Below are 16,802 nucleotides of genomic sequence, written 5' to 3'. Positions count from 1 at the left end.
CTGCAGCAAGAACAGAGAAGGTCATTGATTGTGTAGCCCTGGTTGGGGGGCTGCAGAGAAACCACAGGGTTTGAAGTTAGAGATCAGAATAAAAGGCCAGACCTTCTTATTATCTGTATGACTTTTTAAAATTTTATTGAATCTCTTTAGTCATACATGATAGTAGAGTCCATTTTGATATAATTATACAAGGGTAGAATGTATCTTATTCTAATTAGGACCCGAATCTTGTTGTGAGATTCACTGTGGTGTATTAAAATAGGAACATAGGAAAGTTATGCCAGATTCACTCCGTCGTCCTTCCGATTCCTATCCCTACTCCCTTCCCTTCATTCCCCTTCATCTAGTCCACTGGACTTCTAATTTCTCCATCCCTTATTGTGGGTAAGCTTCCACATCAGAGAAAACATTCTTTAGATTTTTGGGATTGGCTTATTTCACTTAGCATGATAGTCTCCAGATCCACGCTGAATGACTTTGGGTACTTAGTACCTTTAGGATTCAATTTCTCTCATTCATAAAATGGGATGTTAAGTCTTTTACTCCAGAATTTTACATCCAGGAAGTATCCTGAGAAGACCAGGTGACTGCCCAAAACTGATTCCATAAGGTGTCAAACTCCTTGCCAGTTCATACCTGGGTAAGGGATATTCAGTAACAATAACGCAGACTTCAGTGTTGGTATCATCTGCAAAGCTGTCTATCAAAGGAATACTGACCAATCATAGATAACAATGAAAATAGCACTTTCCATTTGCTTTACAAACACTGTAATTTATTCATCTCAATAATCCTTCTCTACAGATGAGGAAGGTGGAGCTCAGAAGAGAAGTCAGTTGGCTAAGACCACAAAGGTACCAGCATATTCATTAGAAAGAAGAAACGCAGCCATAAAGGAGCCCAATACTTATGTGGGCCCAGACTCCTCCTGGAGATAGGGAGGCTGATGTAACAATGGCTACTTGGTGAGTGCTAGGGTGGGATGTGCTAGACTCCTCTCCCTCTCCCTCATAAGAGCAGGTGGATAGATGAAAAGAAGTATCTCTCAGCTCAGGGCATATGAGTAGCTCCTGTCCACCCCAGTAGGGATGACCTGGTCAGGGACACAGTAGCACCTTGTGTCCTTGTGTGAACTTCAGGATTCTTTTACTCCTAGGAGTCATCCCAAACACCAACCCCAGGGATTCTCCTTACTCCAGACATCCAGGTGAACGCATAGGCTTCAGGACCCACTGAATTGATTAGAACGCTAACAAATTAATTAGCATCAATTCCAGTTCGATCTCCACCTTGACATTTGCAAGTTCCCTGACTCTGCAGACCCTTGGGTTGCTCTCCCGAGGATCTAGTTTCCTAATTAACTCTGAGTACAGGCTTATTTCTAGGTCTTCTCTAGGACCCCACCCTGGTCACTGCACATTGATGACTAACTGCTCGGTGTCACAACAGTTAACTGCTCTGGGGATGAAACGAGTCTGTGGTGCACAGTCTCTTGCACAGCGCTCTTAGCACAATAAATATTATACACATAAAATGCAAGTTGAAATTCCTGCTGTTGGGAGCTACCAAAAGGAGGGGCTGGAATAGCACCTGTGACAAAATGCAGAAACTCCCCAGGTATTGCAGTACTCATTCTCCACCTAGAGACCCCAGACTTTCTCCCATGGTGCCATTGGTCCTTGTGGGACTTTACTCAGGGCTCTGGCTCTTCTGTGGCCCAGCACCAGATCCAGGTTTGGTGTTCACAGCAGGCTACCTCAGGGCTCACTGTGCTATCATTTTGAGCTGACCTTTCAACTAAGTCCCCAGCTGGGTCCATTCCTCCACTGCCTGGCTGGGACCTTCCCAGAAGGAGGTCTGGTTTCTGTGAGCTGAGGTGGGAGGCATAGATGGACCCCCACAACTTTATCATGGAAATGTACTTGAGTTGCTCTGGAGCCACTGGCTTGGGAAATACCATCATCTAGACAGGAAGAGGACATTGGGAGGGCCTTGGTTTAAATCCAAAGGAAAATGGAAACTGACATCAGAACAATCCCCTCCCTGAGCCAAAGACCCAAATGCCAAGAGCATTTCTAAAGAAAGCAACCAAGGAATCAGATGTGGACCAAATTTTCTTTTTTGTCTCCACCTCTTAGCTCTATCTGAGATTATTTTGCTAGTGAGCCAATTAAAGTAGAGCCTCACACAGGTCCTGCCAGCTCCATCTGGGCAATGTGGGGCTGTCAGTCGCTCAGGGAGTAACAACACTGTGAGTGCTGATCTTCCAGGCTCACAGCCATGGAGGTGGGCGAGATGGACCTGGCCTCTCTGATCTGCTGCACGAATTTTTTTCTGCACATGTCTCACTCCAGAGGCCCAGAAGCCAAAGCATTAGGCAGAACTGAGGAATGCCCACCCCTAAGCTTCATCTCACTTTCTGTTCTGCCACCTGGAATGGTCCCCATCCAACATCTCCTGGAAATGCAGACTGGAAGCATCTTACCTACCACTGTTTCCAAGAAGCCTTCCCTGAACTCCCCGCTTGCTACCTCACTGTTTCCCCAGTCCCTGGAGCCTGTGGCTCAGCACTTGTTCTCCACAGTGCAGCATTTTTTGTGTATGCAAGCGAGATAGAGAGAAACCAAAAAACCCTGGCAGCTTACAGGCTGAATTTAGCATGTAGACATATTTTGTTTGGTCAACACAATATGTAGACATTTTGGGCAACTAGTAACCAAATTTATAGATGGGAAATTTCACTTAAAAATCAAAATTTCCGGTCTCTCGTTAAAAGTTAGAAGAGCTGGAAGCAGTGGACCCACATTTCCACATGGCAACCAGAGACAGGACTGAGCAGTGACTGTTCCCTTTAGATGGGGAATGAACTCCCAGTTGCTATGGTTCCCTCCTGGCTTGCTCCACTCATCTGTTGTTATGTGTCTGACCTCTGTAGGAATTTGAAATTGCAAAGTGTTATGCATGTGTTTCTTCCTCTAGTATGCAACAATAATGAAACCCGTATGATCATTAAATGCAGAGTATTTGACACAAATATGCTTAATAAATATTAGCTTCTTCCTGGAGTAGGTCATTTGCAAAATGGCTATAATTTTTTCCCCCTTCAGTATGTACACCCCTTTGCAACAGGAATTTGCAGCTCTTTCCTTGAGAGGTGAAGTCGATTTCCCCACCCCTTGGATCCGTACTGACTTGTGACTTGCTTTGGTCAATAGAACACAGAAAGAGTGACACCATACCAGTTTTAAGTCTAGACTTCAAGAGGAATTTTACACTTCTACAAATTCTCTTGGAATTCTGTTCCTGCATGAGAACAGGCTCAGGCTAGACTGCTAGGGAATGAAAGGTCACCCATAGATAATAGGTATTCTAGATCAGCTGTTTTGCAGTAATCTGTCCACAGTCTTCAGATGCATGAATGAGCCTGTTCAATGCCAGCCAATGGCCAGCTGATCTCAGCCTAAAATGCTGATGCATAGAATCATGAGCTAAATAAATGGTAACTGTTTTAAGTCACAAAATTTTGGGGTTGTTTGTTACATGGCAAAAACTAACTCATATACTTCTATTGCCACAAAGTCTAGGATGGCAAAGACCATGACTTATTCATTTATACATCTTCCTCACAACCTGTAACCCAGTCTCTGCCCAGAAAATGTGGAGGACAATGGAGAAAGTACTGCTGGGCTTTGAGGCTGTCATGTGTTGGGTACTCACCCTGCATCAGATCCATTGCCACACAGTAAGGGATCAGAAGTGCCTGACTTAATAACATATGATAAATCTGCCAAAGAAAGGAAGAAATAAAAGCCATATATATGATTCTGAATCTTCTGACATAGGTCTGTATAGCAAACACAACACCTACATCTTCTCTGTGAATGAAGTGAGCTTCCTTGACTATGTACGCTCAGCGGGCACTCAGCTGACATCCTGAGCTCTACAGAAGGTGTAAATTCCCATGGAAGAAAGGCTGACCAGTGACTTCAGCTCTAAGCTCCACCCCAGCACAGTCAGTATGACTTGCTTCTGGATTTAAAGCTAATTTCCTTGCAAAAGGGATACTGAGCAACAAGCAATTGTGACCCCAAAGTAAAACACAACTCAGGAGAGTCTATACAGATACACAGGGACCTCACCCTTTCCTATGTCCATTGGGTCCCACTGTCCCAACCAGGCCTTGATCTCCATGAGGGACATTCCACTCACTTGTTCTGTGAGATGAATAGTTAGAGGCCTCATCAGGAGATGTGTCATTCTTGACGCACTTGTTCTTGAGGTTGCCCTTGAAGAGCTGCAGACCCACCAGGGCAAAGACACTCAGGCAGAAGACAGTAAGGATGGTCACATCAGCCAGCTTCCTCACGGAGTGGATCAGGGCCCCCACAATGACCTTCAGCCCTGTAGGAAGATGACTGTGATACTCTGGTGTGGGTGACGTGCCACACAGCACACACATCCTCCCCATTCTCTTCTTGTAGGTGTGAAGTGTTTACGAATTCCAGGGCAGTTACAAGCCCAGCTTCTCATCAGGACCTTGCAATGGCCCTGAGGGGCAGGCAGGCAGGAAGGCAGGGGCTATTGTTCTCATTATAACAATAAGCAATTGGGATCCAGGAATACATGTCGTATCATTTTAGGGCTAATACATTTCTGATATTAGCAATTCAATTTTTAAAAATTGCTGAATAACCACTGCGTTCCCTACCCTGTTCTCATGTGAGGTTACTCACTTAACTCCAGTCATTTGGCATCTCTCAGTTCTCATCTTAGTATCTCAGTTCTGGGAGGCAGTTTGAGGCTTGGTACACATGAATCTCAGTGTGTGTGTGTGTGTGTGTGTGTGTGTGTGTGTGTGTGTGTGAGAGAGAGAGAGAGAGAGAGAGAGAGAGAGAGAGAGAGAGACATGGGGGAAGGAAGATGCAAGGGAGATAGAGTGAGGGAAAGATAGACAAAGAAAGATAGATAGAGACAAAAAGATACAGAAAGATGAACTTAGCAATATAGTGAGACCACAAAAGTCACTGAGAGTTACTGAGGTAGAAACCAAGAGACATTGAGGAAGAGTATTTCCAAGTCAAGCAGATCTGGCAGCAAAGATGTGGCCATGCTCATTTAAGAAGGGGTGACTGTTGCTTGGGCAGATGAAATGAACTTCTTTGTAGGGCAGCTTCACAGGCAGCAAAAAGAGCTTTGACTAGGGAAACAGTCTGGGTTGTCTTAGTGGTAAACTGATAATCCATCGAGCACTCCACATGACAGTCCCTGAACTGGAAGCTGACTGACAGTTGTGGTGCTGGTGTGGAGTGGGTGGTCTGACAATGGAAGGGAAACTTCATAGTGCTATCAAGAGGGTGGGCGCACGGAGGAGAACTCTTAACTGAAGCTCATGGTGGGAGTAGGTGGGTGGAGCGTGCGGAGGTTGGAAAATACCAGGGGGTGTCCTTACAACTATGTTGTAAACACTCTGTCCTTGGCAGAACCCTGAGAAGTGAGTGTGAGCTGAGTAGGGAGAGGAGGAAGGACATTCCAGCCACAGGTTGGGAGATGAGCATGGACTTGGAGTATTTATGGAATGCTGGGTTGGATTCTGGAACATGATGCAAGGTGGGTAGAGGTCAGGGAGGAGGCCATAGAGGGAGACTGGGATGGGCCAGTCTTATGAACAAGACTCAGGATCTTCTGGCTAAGAGTAGGTGAGAGAGATACCAAAAGACACAATTATGGTTTCTTCAGGAATTTCATTCAGAGGAAGTTGGCAAAGGGTTTCCAATCTCTCCTTGCCAAGCCAGACATGGACTTTTGCTCTAGAATTAGTGTTCCATTTTCCCAGCAAGGGAAGAGATTCTCAGGGGAAAGGGGAAATCATCCTCCAGGCTACAAGGGGACATACTTTATCTCTGTCCTCACTATCCCCACCACCAAACTAGTGGGCGTTGAGTAGTCACAGAAGGTTGACAACAGAGATATTGGAGGTTCAATAAGATGAGCTTTGGTGGAATACACTTGTTTCTGAATTCTCTGTAGTCACGACTTGCCTAGTTTGGAACTGGAGAACATCATGCTAAGTGAAAAAAGCCAGATTCGGAAAGTCCAGGGTCCAATGTTTTCTCTCATATTTGGAAGCGAAGGAAAAAAAAAAGGAATAAAAAAGGGAACTTTGCAAAAATAAAAGAGAGATCGGTAGAGTAGAAGTGAGGGACCAATGGGGAGAAGGGAGGGAAGGGAAAGGGGAAGAACTGGGGAATGAAGGTGACTACTTATGCCTTATGCATGCATGAATATATCACAATGCATTCCAATTTTACATATAAATATAATGCACCAATTAAATAAATGGAAGGAAGACCAATAGAGTAGAGGAAGGAAATCAGGGGAGAGAGTTGGGGAGGGTAAGTGGAAGTAGTGGGGATTGAAATGGAGGAAATTATGTTATATGCATTTATGAATACATCAGAAGAAATCCCACTATTACATACAATTATAATGTATTAATTAAAATTATTTTTAAAAAAGAATTGCCTAATTTTTTTTCTCCTCTGCAGGTCTAATGACAGGACTGGGGCTCAGGCTTTTAGATCCCAGGACCTGGTGGAGAAGCCAGGCTTTCGGATTGCTTGCTCTCTTCCTCACCACTACCAAGATGAAATCTTCTGTTCAAGGTCTATGTGAGAATCCACCTGGGGGTTATGCCTCAACCCCATAGCAAGAACAGAAAATGAGGACGCGGTCTTCTTGTCATTTACTGATGGTAAGGCATGGGGTGTGTGGACAGAGCATGGGCTAGGAGTTAGGACACTGAGCTTCCAGCTCACACTTTTGCTCTTACTAGTGATAAGGCCTTGAGCTTGTGTTTTCTACACCCAGAACCTCAACTTCTTTGTCTTCTTAAGTAAGGGCAAGTAGTCCTTGCCCTGGAGTCGTACAGGTTTCTATGAAAACTAAAGAAGGGCATTAGGCTCTGAAAACTAACATTTGCTCTGTGAATACATGTGCTGGTTAAAGAAGCTCACCTGGGATCACAGAAACTGTTTTTAAAGCTCTAAGAACGCGGAATGTCCTCAGGCCAGAGATTCCTCGGAGATCTATTGCGCACCAAATATCTGTAGGACCAGAAGTCAGTCAGCATTTCTGCAAGGAGAGGGCTCCAGGAATGCATGAGGCATACGTAAGGAAAACGTCAGATAGTGTGAACTTAGGAAAACTCAGGACTGAGACTGAGAACCTAGTGGCACTGCCATCTGTAGACACAGGCACTGATTTAATTATCACATTCTCTTTTGGAAAAGACCATTTCAGAAGATGCACTATGATCAAGAGGCTCTGTGCACCCCATAGATTATGGATATTCAAGGACACAGTCTTGGCCAGTCCATCTGCTCAGACATGGTTCCTCTGGAGATGCCATCATGTTGGCTAGGTACCCAATATGGGTAGGATGAACTTTGCCTCATCCACTTTGGCCAATTATCAGCTCAGAGCTAAGGTCTTTGATTTGTCCCTGTGGGTACTCTATGGCAAGAAAACCCTAGGCCAGATAAGGAAGCGGAAGTGAGATGAGGAGACACACCCAGAACCTGGACACACAGGGATGAACGCCAATCGGTGTGGGCAAATACTCACGCCAGGGTAATGACGCTAAAGTCCAGCCAGTTCCAAGGATCTCTCAGGTACGTGAACTCATTTAGACAAAATCCTCTTGCCAGTATCTTGATCAAAGCTTCAAAGGTATAAATGACAGTGAAGATGTACCTGGGGAGGAGGGTGGAAAGGGGCATTAATGGGGCCATGGAGAGAGCTCAGGTGGTTCCTTCTGCCTCCAGGAGGGGAGATGAACTGCTGTGGTTGTTCCAGAGAAGCATGAGCGAAGAACATCAGCAAGATGAAGAAGGGAAAGAAGTCGAGGTAAGGAGACAAGACAGAAGATTGCTGGCAGCTGCACTAGTGGGTGGGGTGGGGAGGGGCATGTGTGACTGAGAAGCCAGCAACCTCCGGAGGTAGACAGAGGGCAGTGGCAGGTTAAGAACAAGGATCTTCCTGTTCCAGGAGTCTCTCAGGAGCTCCTGTCCTATGGGAGCTGGAGGCTCCCTTTCCAGTCTGTTTGTAGTGGAAGATGTAGAAGAGGGACGAGGCTCTGCTACACTCCTACCTCAATCTTCTCTACTTTTGACTCTCATTTCTTCTCCTACCATCATCCCTGGTCTGCCTATGATCCTGATCTAGGTGCTGTGAAAGAAAAAGGCATCCACAAGTGGATTTAGATCCATTTCAGGAGGATGAATCCTAGCAGAGGAGGTTATCTCTAAATAGCATCTTTATTTGACTGGGTGCCCTGTTGGGTTTGGATCTGAAGAGATGAATGTGGAGTTGAGGTTGGGGTTGAGGTTTCTCAAATGTTCAGATTCCCTCCTTCACCTGCGGCAGGTTCTCACACTATAGCAAGCATCAGAACACCTGACGTCCTGCTCATTTCTGTCCTGAGGGTGTCTTTTTCTGATCCAGTAGGTCTGAGTTGGGACCCAAGAATGTGAATTTCTAACATGTTCCCAGCTGTGGCTAATGAGGGGCTCAGAGAACCACCCTTTGAGAACCACTGACTCAAAGAATTTCATTGCACACAGAAATTGCACATAATTCTGTATACACTGAAAAAAACCTTTAAATTATAAGCATGTATTCTGATATTAAAAACATGAAAAGTTTTGATTAGCTATGGTAGATAGAATACATGTATTTACCTTCATCCTTCCTGAAACACTTCTAAAATGACAGCTAAAGAGTTGTTTAAAAAGGTATAAACCTACCAGGACAGACACAATGGAGACTACAACAGCAGCATTCTGGAAACCAGAGTGTAGACTGATGAATGAAACCAGCAGAGCAGACAACTAGTGAAGCTTGCTGCAGAACCTCCAACAGCTCAGGACTTAGGGATGCTCAACGGCTCTGAGCGTGGGCTTTGGGAGAGGAGGCAGATGGAGCAGAGAAGACTGTTCGAAAGTCTCCACAAAAAGCAATGGGGGTTGGAGTTCAAGATGGCAGACTAGAGGGTGACTGCATCTCCTGGCATTCCAGAACTCAGGATTCAAGAAGGGGAGGTATTGAGAGACTTGGAAGAACTCAGAGATGCTGGATGAGTCGCTCCCACTGGGTGAATCTCTGCCTGGGCAGCAGGCCGGGACAGTGGGCAGCTTCTCAGAGCAGAGCAGGGCGGTGAGAGGTTTTCCCCAGCAGCCTGGCTCCATCCGGTGGCAGGCCCATTCCATAGCCAGCTTCTCCGAGCAGATCTGCCCAGTGAGAGGCTTTCCATGCACACCCAGTCCCCAGTGGCAGCCCAGGTCTTGTCTGCAGGCAGCTTCTCGGACCAAGGCAGGGGGGCCTGAGGCTTTCCCGGGCAGCCCGGCTCCATCTGGCGGCAGGCCCCGTCCCAGCAGGCTTCTCGGAGTAGGCCCACCCAGTGAGAGCCTTTCCGTGCACACCTATCCCCCAATCCCACACCCAGCAGCGGGCCAGGGGCAGCTTTCTTCTGAAGCACTGCATTATCAAGTTCCTCTAAGACTTCAGGCTACTGAAGTTTAGGAGGTGATATGCTGGAAATCTACAGGGACACTATAAGCCAATAGAGGAAATCTGCAATATCTCAGAGTCCCACTGATATCTGACCAATATGAGAAAACAAGGAAAAAAAATGTCCCAAACAAACCTAGATACTATATCAATAAAACCCAATGACAGCAAAGCAGAAGAAATGTCAGAAAGGGAGTTCAGAATGTACAATCAGGGAAGCAAACGAGGAGATGAAAGAGCAAATGCAGGCATTGAAGGATGAGATGAAAGAGCAAATGCAGGCATTAAATGATCATACCAATCATCAGTTAAAAGAGCAAATACGGGAAGCAAAAGATCATTTCAATAAAGAGTTAGAGATACTGAAAAAAAAATCAAACAGAAATCCTTGAAATAATGAAACAATAAACCAAATTAAAAACTCCATAGAAAGCATAACCAATAGGATAGAACACCTGGAAGACAGAACCTCAGACATTGAAGACAAGATGTTTAATCTTGACAACAAAGTTGACCAAACAGAGAAGACGGTAAGAAATCATGAACACAATCTACAAGAATTATGGGATATCATGAAAAGACCAAATTTGAGAATTATTGGGATAGAGGAGGGCACAGAGAAACAAACCAAAGGAATGAACAATCTATTCAATAAAATAATATCAGAAACTTCCCAAAAATGAAGAATGAAATGGAAAATCAAGTACAAGAGGCTTATAGAACTCCAAATACACAAAGTTAAAACAGACCCACACCAAGGCACATTATTATGAAAATATCTAACATACAAAATAAAGACAGAATTTTAAAGGCTGCAAGAGAAAAGAATCAAATTACATTCATTACATTACATTATTGGGGAAACCAATAAGGATATCAGCAGATTTTTCAATCCAGACCCTAAAAGCCAGAAGGGCCTGGAACAACATATATCAAGCCCTGAAAGAAAATGGATGCCAACCAAGAATCTTATACCCAGCAAAACTTACCTTCAGATTTGATGATGAAATAAAATCCTTCTATGATAAGCAAAAACTAAAAGAATTTATAAAAAGAAAGCCGGCATTACAGAACATTCTCAGCCAAATATGCCATGAGGAAGAGATGAAAAACAATGATGTAAATCAGCAAAGGGAGGAACTAGCCTAAAGGAATAGCCTAATAAAGGAGAAACCAAGTTGTGTCAAAAAACAAAAATGAGCTAAAAGACTGGAAATACAAATCATATCTCAATAATAACCCTGAATGTTAATGGCCTGAACTCATCAATCAAAAGACACAGACTGGCAGATTGGATTAAAAAGAAAAATCCAACAATATGCTGCCTGCAAGAGACTCATCTCATAGAAAGAGATACCCACAGACTAAAGGTGAAAGGATGGGAAAAAACATACCATGCACATAGACACAGCAAAAAAGCTGGAGTATCCATCCTCATTACAGATAATGTGGACTTCAAGCCAAAGTTAGTCAGAAGGGATAAAGAAGGACATTTCATACTGCTTAAGGGAAGCATAAATCAGCAAGACATAACAATCATAAATATCTATGCCCCAAACATTGGCTCATCCATGTACGTCAAACAAATCCTTCTCAATTCCAGAAATCAAACAACACAATAATACTAGGCGATTTTAACACACCTCTCTCAGCACTGGACAGATCTTCCAAACAAAAACTGAATAAAGAAACCATAGATCTCAATAATGCAATCAATAATTTAGACTTAATGGACATATATAGAATATATCATCCAACAAAGAGCGAATATACCTTCTTCTCAGCAGCACATGAATCCTTCTCTAAAATGGACCATATTTTATGCCATAAGGCTAATATTAGCAAATACAAGAAGATAGAGATACTACCTTGTATTCTATCAGATCATAATGGATTGAAATTAGAAATAAATGACAGAATAAAAAACAGAAACTACTCAAACACCTGGAGATTAAATAATACACTATTATATGATCAATGGGTAACAGAAGACATTAAGAGGGAAATAAAAAAATTCTTAGAGGTAAATGAGAACAAAGACACATCATATCAAAATCTCTGGGACACTATGAAAGCAGTACTTAGAGGAAGATTTATTTCATGGAGCATATTCAATAAAAGAAGTAAAAATCAACAAATAAATGACTTAACACTACAGTTTAAAGCCCTAGAAAAAGAAGAACAGATCAACACCAAAAGTAGTAGAAGACAGGAAATAGTTAAAATCAGAGCTGAAGTCAATGAAATTGAAACAAAAGAAACAATTGAAAAAATTAACAAAATAAATAGTTGGTTCTTTGAAAAAATAAACAAAACTGATAAACCCTTTGCCACACCAACAAAGAGAAGAAGAGTGAAAACTCAAATTACTAAAATTAGGAATGAACAAGGAAATATCACAACAGACACAAGTGAAATACAAAACATAATTAGAAGCTATTTTGAAAATCTATACTCCAACAAAATTGAAAATCTCAAAGACATCAACAGGTTTCTAGAGACATATGAATTCCCTAAACTGAACCAGGAGGACATACACAACTTAAATAGATCAGTTTCAAGTAATGAAATAGAAGAAGTCATCAAAAGCCTACCAACAAAGAAAAGTCCGGGACCAGATGGGTTCTCAGCCGAGTTCTACAAAACCTTTAAAGAAGAGCTCATTCCAATACTCCTCAAAGTATTCCATGAAATAGAAGAGTAGGGAACCCTCCCAAACTCATTCTATGAAGCCAATATCACCCTGATACCTAAATCAGACAGAGACACATCGAGGAAAGAAAATTTCAGACCAATATCCTTAATGAACATTGACACAAAAATTCTCAACAAAATTTTAGCAAATCGCATACAAAAATATATTAAAAAGATAGTGCACCACGATCAAGTGGGTTTTATCCCAGGGATGAAAAGTTGGTTCAACATTCGGAAATCAATAAATGTAATTCATCATATCAACAGACTTAAAGTCAAGAATCACATGATTATTTCGATAGATGCAGAAAAAGCATTTGATAAAATACAGCATCCCTTTATGCTCAAAACACTAGAAAAAATAGGGATAGTGGGAACATTCCTTAACATTGTAAAGGCCATTTATGCTAAGCCCATGGCCAATATCATTCTAAATGGTGAAAAACTGAAAGCATTCCCCCTAAAAACTGGAACAAGGCAGGGATGCCCTCTTTCACCACTTCTACTCAACACTGTCCTTGAAACTCTAGCCAGAGCAATTAGACAGACCAAAGAAATTAAAGGAATATGAATAGGAAAAGAAGAACTCAAACTATCCCTATTTGCTGATGACATGATTATATATTTAGAGGAACCTGGAAATTTCACCAGAAAACTTTTAGAACTCATAAGTGAATTCAGTAAAGTAGCAGGATATAAGATCAATGCTTATAAATCCAATGCATTTTTATATATAAGTGATGAATCTTCGGAAAGAGAAGTTAGGAAAACTACCCCATTCACAATAGCATCGAAAAAAATAAAATACTTGGGAATAAATCTAACAAAAGAGGTGAAAGACCTCTACAATGAGAACTACAGAACACTAAAGAAAGAAATTAAAGAAAACCTTAGAAGATGGACAGATCTCCCATGTTCTCGGATAGGCAGAATTAATATCATCAAAATGGCCATACTACCAAAAGTGCTATACAGATTCAATGCAATTCCAATTAAAATCCCAATGATGTACCTTACAGAAATAGAACAAGCAATCATGAAATTCATCTGGAAGAATAAGAAACCCAGAATAGCCAAAGCAATCCTTAGCAGGAAGATTGAAGCAGGGGGTATTGCAATACCAGACCTTTAACTATACTACAAAGCAATAGTAACAAAAACGGCATGGTATTGGTACCAAAATAGAAAGGTAGATCAATGGTACAGAATAGAGGACATGGACACAAACCCAAATAAATACAATTTTCTCATAATAGACAAAGGTGCCAAAAATATGCAATGGAGAATAGATAGCCTGTTCAACAAATGGTGCTGGGAAAACTGGAAATTCATATGCAACAGAGTGAAATTAAACCCCTATCTCTTACCCTCCACAAAAATCAACTCAAAATGGATCAAGGACCTTGGAATCAGACCAGAGACCCTTCATTTTATAGAAGAAAAAGTAGGTCCAAATCTTCAACATGTTGGCCTAGGATCAGACTTCATTAACAGGACTCCATAGCACAAGAAATAAAAGCAAGAATCAATAACTGGGGTAGATTCAAACTAAAGAGCTTTCTCTCAGCAAAGGAAGCTATCAGAAATGTGAACAGAGAGCCTACAGAGTGGGAGAATATCTTTGCCACCCATACTTCAGATAGAGCACTAATCTCCAGAATCTATAAAGAACTCAAAAAACTCTACACCAAGAATACAAATAACCCAATCAACAAATGGGCTAAGGATATGAACAGACACTTCACAGAAGAAGATCTACAAGCAATCAACAGACATATGAAAAAATGTTCAACTTCTCTAGTAATAAGAGAAATGCAAATCAAAACCACCCTAAGATTCCATCTCACCCCAATTAGAATGGCGATTATCAAGAATACAACCAACAATAGGTGTTGGTGAGGATGTGGGGAAAAAGGTACACTCAAACATTGCTGGTGGGGATGCAAATTAGTGCAGCCAATCTGAAAAACAGTGTAGAGATTCCTCAGAAAGCTCGGAGTGGAACCACCATTTGACCCAGCCATCCCACTCCTCGGCCTATACCCAAAGGACTTAAAAGCAGAATACTACAAAGATGCAGGCACATCAATGTTCATAGCTGCTCAATTCACAATAGCCAGATTGTGGAACCAACCTAGATGCCCTTCAATTGATGAATGGGTAAAGAAACTGTAGTATATTTATACAATGGAATATTACTTAGCCATAAAGAAGAATAAAATTATGGCATTTGCAGGCAAATGGATTAAATTGGAGAATATCATGATAAGTGAGATAAGCCAATCGCAAAAAACCAAAGGAAGAATGATCTCGCTGATAAGCAGATGATGACACATAATGGGGCGGGGAAGGGCAAAAATGGAGGAAGGAGGTACTGTATTGGAGGGAAAAGAGGGGTGGGAGGGCAGGGAAGAAAATAACAGAATGAATCAACAACATTACCCTATTTAAATGCATAATTACACAAATGGTATGCCTTTATTCCATGTACAAACAGAGAATCAACATGTATCCCATTTGTTTACAATAAAAATAAAAAGAAGAATAAAAAAAAAAAAAGAAGAAGCAATGGGGCTGTCTAGAATTCACTTTATACCATCTGCTCATGACAAGCTGTGTCCTTTGCTCCAGAGGCAGAGAGGACCAAGAGGGAGACAGCTGCATACGGAAACACTGGTATAAAGGAAGATTTTGTGTAGCGAAATGCAGATGCACCCCTTCTGCCCTCATGAAGTTCTAGAAGGTAGTCAGGTTTATGGTCCTGCAGATGCTGCAGTTTACCACTCTGAAAAGCAGTATAGAGATTCCTCAGAAAACTTGGAATGGAACCACTATTTGACCCAATTATCCCACTCCTTGGCCTATACCCAAAGGACTTAAAGTCAGCATACTATAGTGACAAGGCCACATCAATGTTTATAGTAGTTCAGTTCACAATAGCTAAACTGTGGAACCAACCTAGATGCCCTTCAGCAGATGAACGGATAAGGAAGATGTGGTATACGTATATACCATTGACTGGTAAATGAATGGAAAGGGAGACTATTATACTAAATGAAATAAGCCGATCCAAAAAACCAAAGGCTAAATGTTCTCTCTGATCGGTGGATGCTAACACACAATAGTGGCGGTGGGTGTGGGGGACAGAATTTCACTGGATTAGACAAAGGGGAATGAAGGGAAGAGGTGGGACAGGAATGGGAAAGCCAGTAGAATGAATTGGTCACAACGACCCTCTCTTCATATATGAATGCACAACCAGTGTAACGCCACACCACGTATGACCATGAGAACAGGAAGTCATACTCCATGTATGCATAATATTTCAAAATGCACTTTATTGTCATGTATAACTCAAAGAAGAAACTAAAAAGTCAGAAAAGTAAAAAAGAAACAAAAAAAGGTGCTGCCCTCTGAGTAAGAATAGCCAGCCAAGCAGCATCAGGAATTTTCTTGAAAACTTTTATATTCAGTACAAAAATTCAAAATCATCTTATGGTTATAATTTTTAATATTTTACCAAAAATGAAATAAAAGCCTATAAGCAAACCCATATATGTTCGCTTGGCTAGTTCACCTTATCTAAAATATCAAATAAAAAGAAGTCCCCCAGAGTCCTCCAGGTGACCCTTAGAATGCTTTTGTGCATCATGTCTACGTGTGACACCTTCTCTGTGACTTTGATAAGGCCAGCACTGATCAGGGTGGTCTTTTGTAGCTCCAAAGAACTCTTGAATTCCAGTTTCACTCAGCCTCCACTTGGTCTTTTGACTTTTGATATGTTTTCTCAGGGGAAAAAATGCAAGATATCTCCATAAATTGCCGATGGCTAAAAATACCAGAGTCTGAGAAGGGCTGTGTTTGAACAGTTGACATGCCTGCTGCTCTCTAGAAAGGGTGGCAGGAGGGCAGGCTGATGTGCTCGGCAAGTGGGGACTAGCGAAGACCTACCCCGCCAATGCCTCTTCAAGGGGCGTCAGGAATTTGAACGACACTTCTAACACCCAAACCCGCAGCAACCGAATTGGGGGAGGGGGGAAGACAGTAGAAGAAAAATTAGAGAGAACGGATGCTTTTAGAGAGTTAAGAGGTGAAATGAACACTTACTAAAAAAAAACTCTTGAGAATAAAATAAAACTTTTGAAAACAAAAATATAAATAGCAAAAGTAAAACATGAATAGGAGGACTGGAAATAAATTTTGAGAAATCTCATAGAAAGTGGAACAAAAATCAGAAATGAATGAGGTGATAAAAATATGAAAAGTAGCACATCAGACTGGTAGGTGCAATATCTCACTAATAGGAAGTCGAGAAAGAAATAGAAAGAACAGACTGGAGAGCGGTATTAAAAAATAATTCAAGCCGAGTGCAGTGGTCATGCCTGAAATCCCAGCGGCTTGGGAGGCTGAGGCAGGAGGATTGCTAGTTCATAGTCAGCCTCAGCAACGGTGAGACACTAAGCAACTCAGTGAGACCCTATCTTTAAATAAAATGTGACTCAGTGGTCAACTGCCCCTGAGTTCAATCCCTGGTACCAAAA

At 42.0% G+C, this 16,802-nt stretch overlaps 1 protein-coding gene across 1 annotated transcript in view; it reads right to left on the bottom strand.

Annotated features, from left to right (window-relative positions):
• Positions 1 to 16,802, bottom strand: part of SCN10A (sodium voltage-gated channel alpha subunit 10) — a gene marked incomplete at its 5' end in the record, with an annotated part of 94,377 nt that overhangs the window by 59,046 nt on the left and 18,529 nt on the right. The window contains 5 exon segments of the mRNA XM_079115630.1: positions 3,718 to 3,784; positions 4,210 to 4,401; positions 7,014 to 7,096; positions 7,098 to 7,103; positions 7,624 to 7,752. Coding sequence (XP_078971756.1) covers positions 3,718 to 3,784; positions 4,210 to 4,401; positions 7,014 to 7,096; positions 7,098 to 7,103; positions 7,624 to 7,752 — 477 coding nt within the window.

This window comes from Sciurus vulgaris (assembly GCF_902686455.1).
Source record: "Sciurus vulgaris genome assembly, chromosome: 16".
Taxonomy (NCBI): domain Eukaryota; kingdom Metazoa; phylum Chordata; class Mammalia; order Rodentia; family Sciuridae; genus Sciurus; species Sciurus vulgaris.
This window is presented reverse-complemented; position numbering and strand designations above follow the sequence as displayed.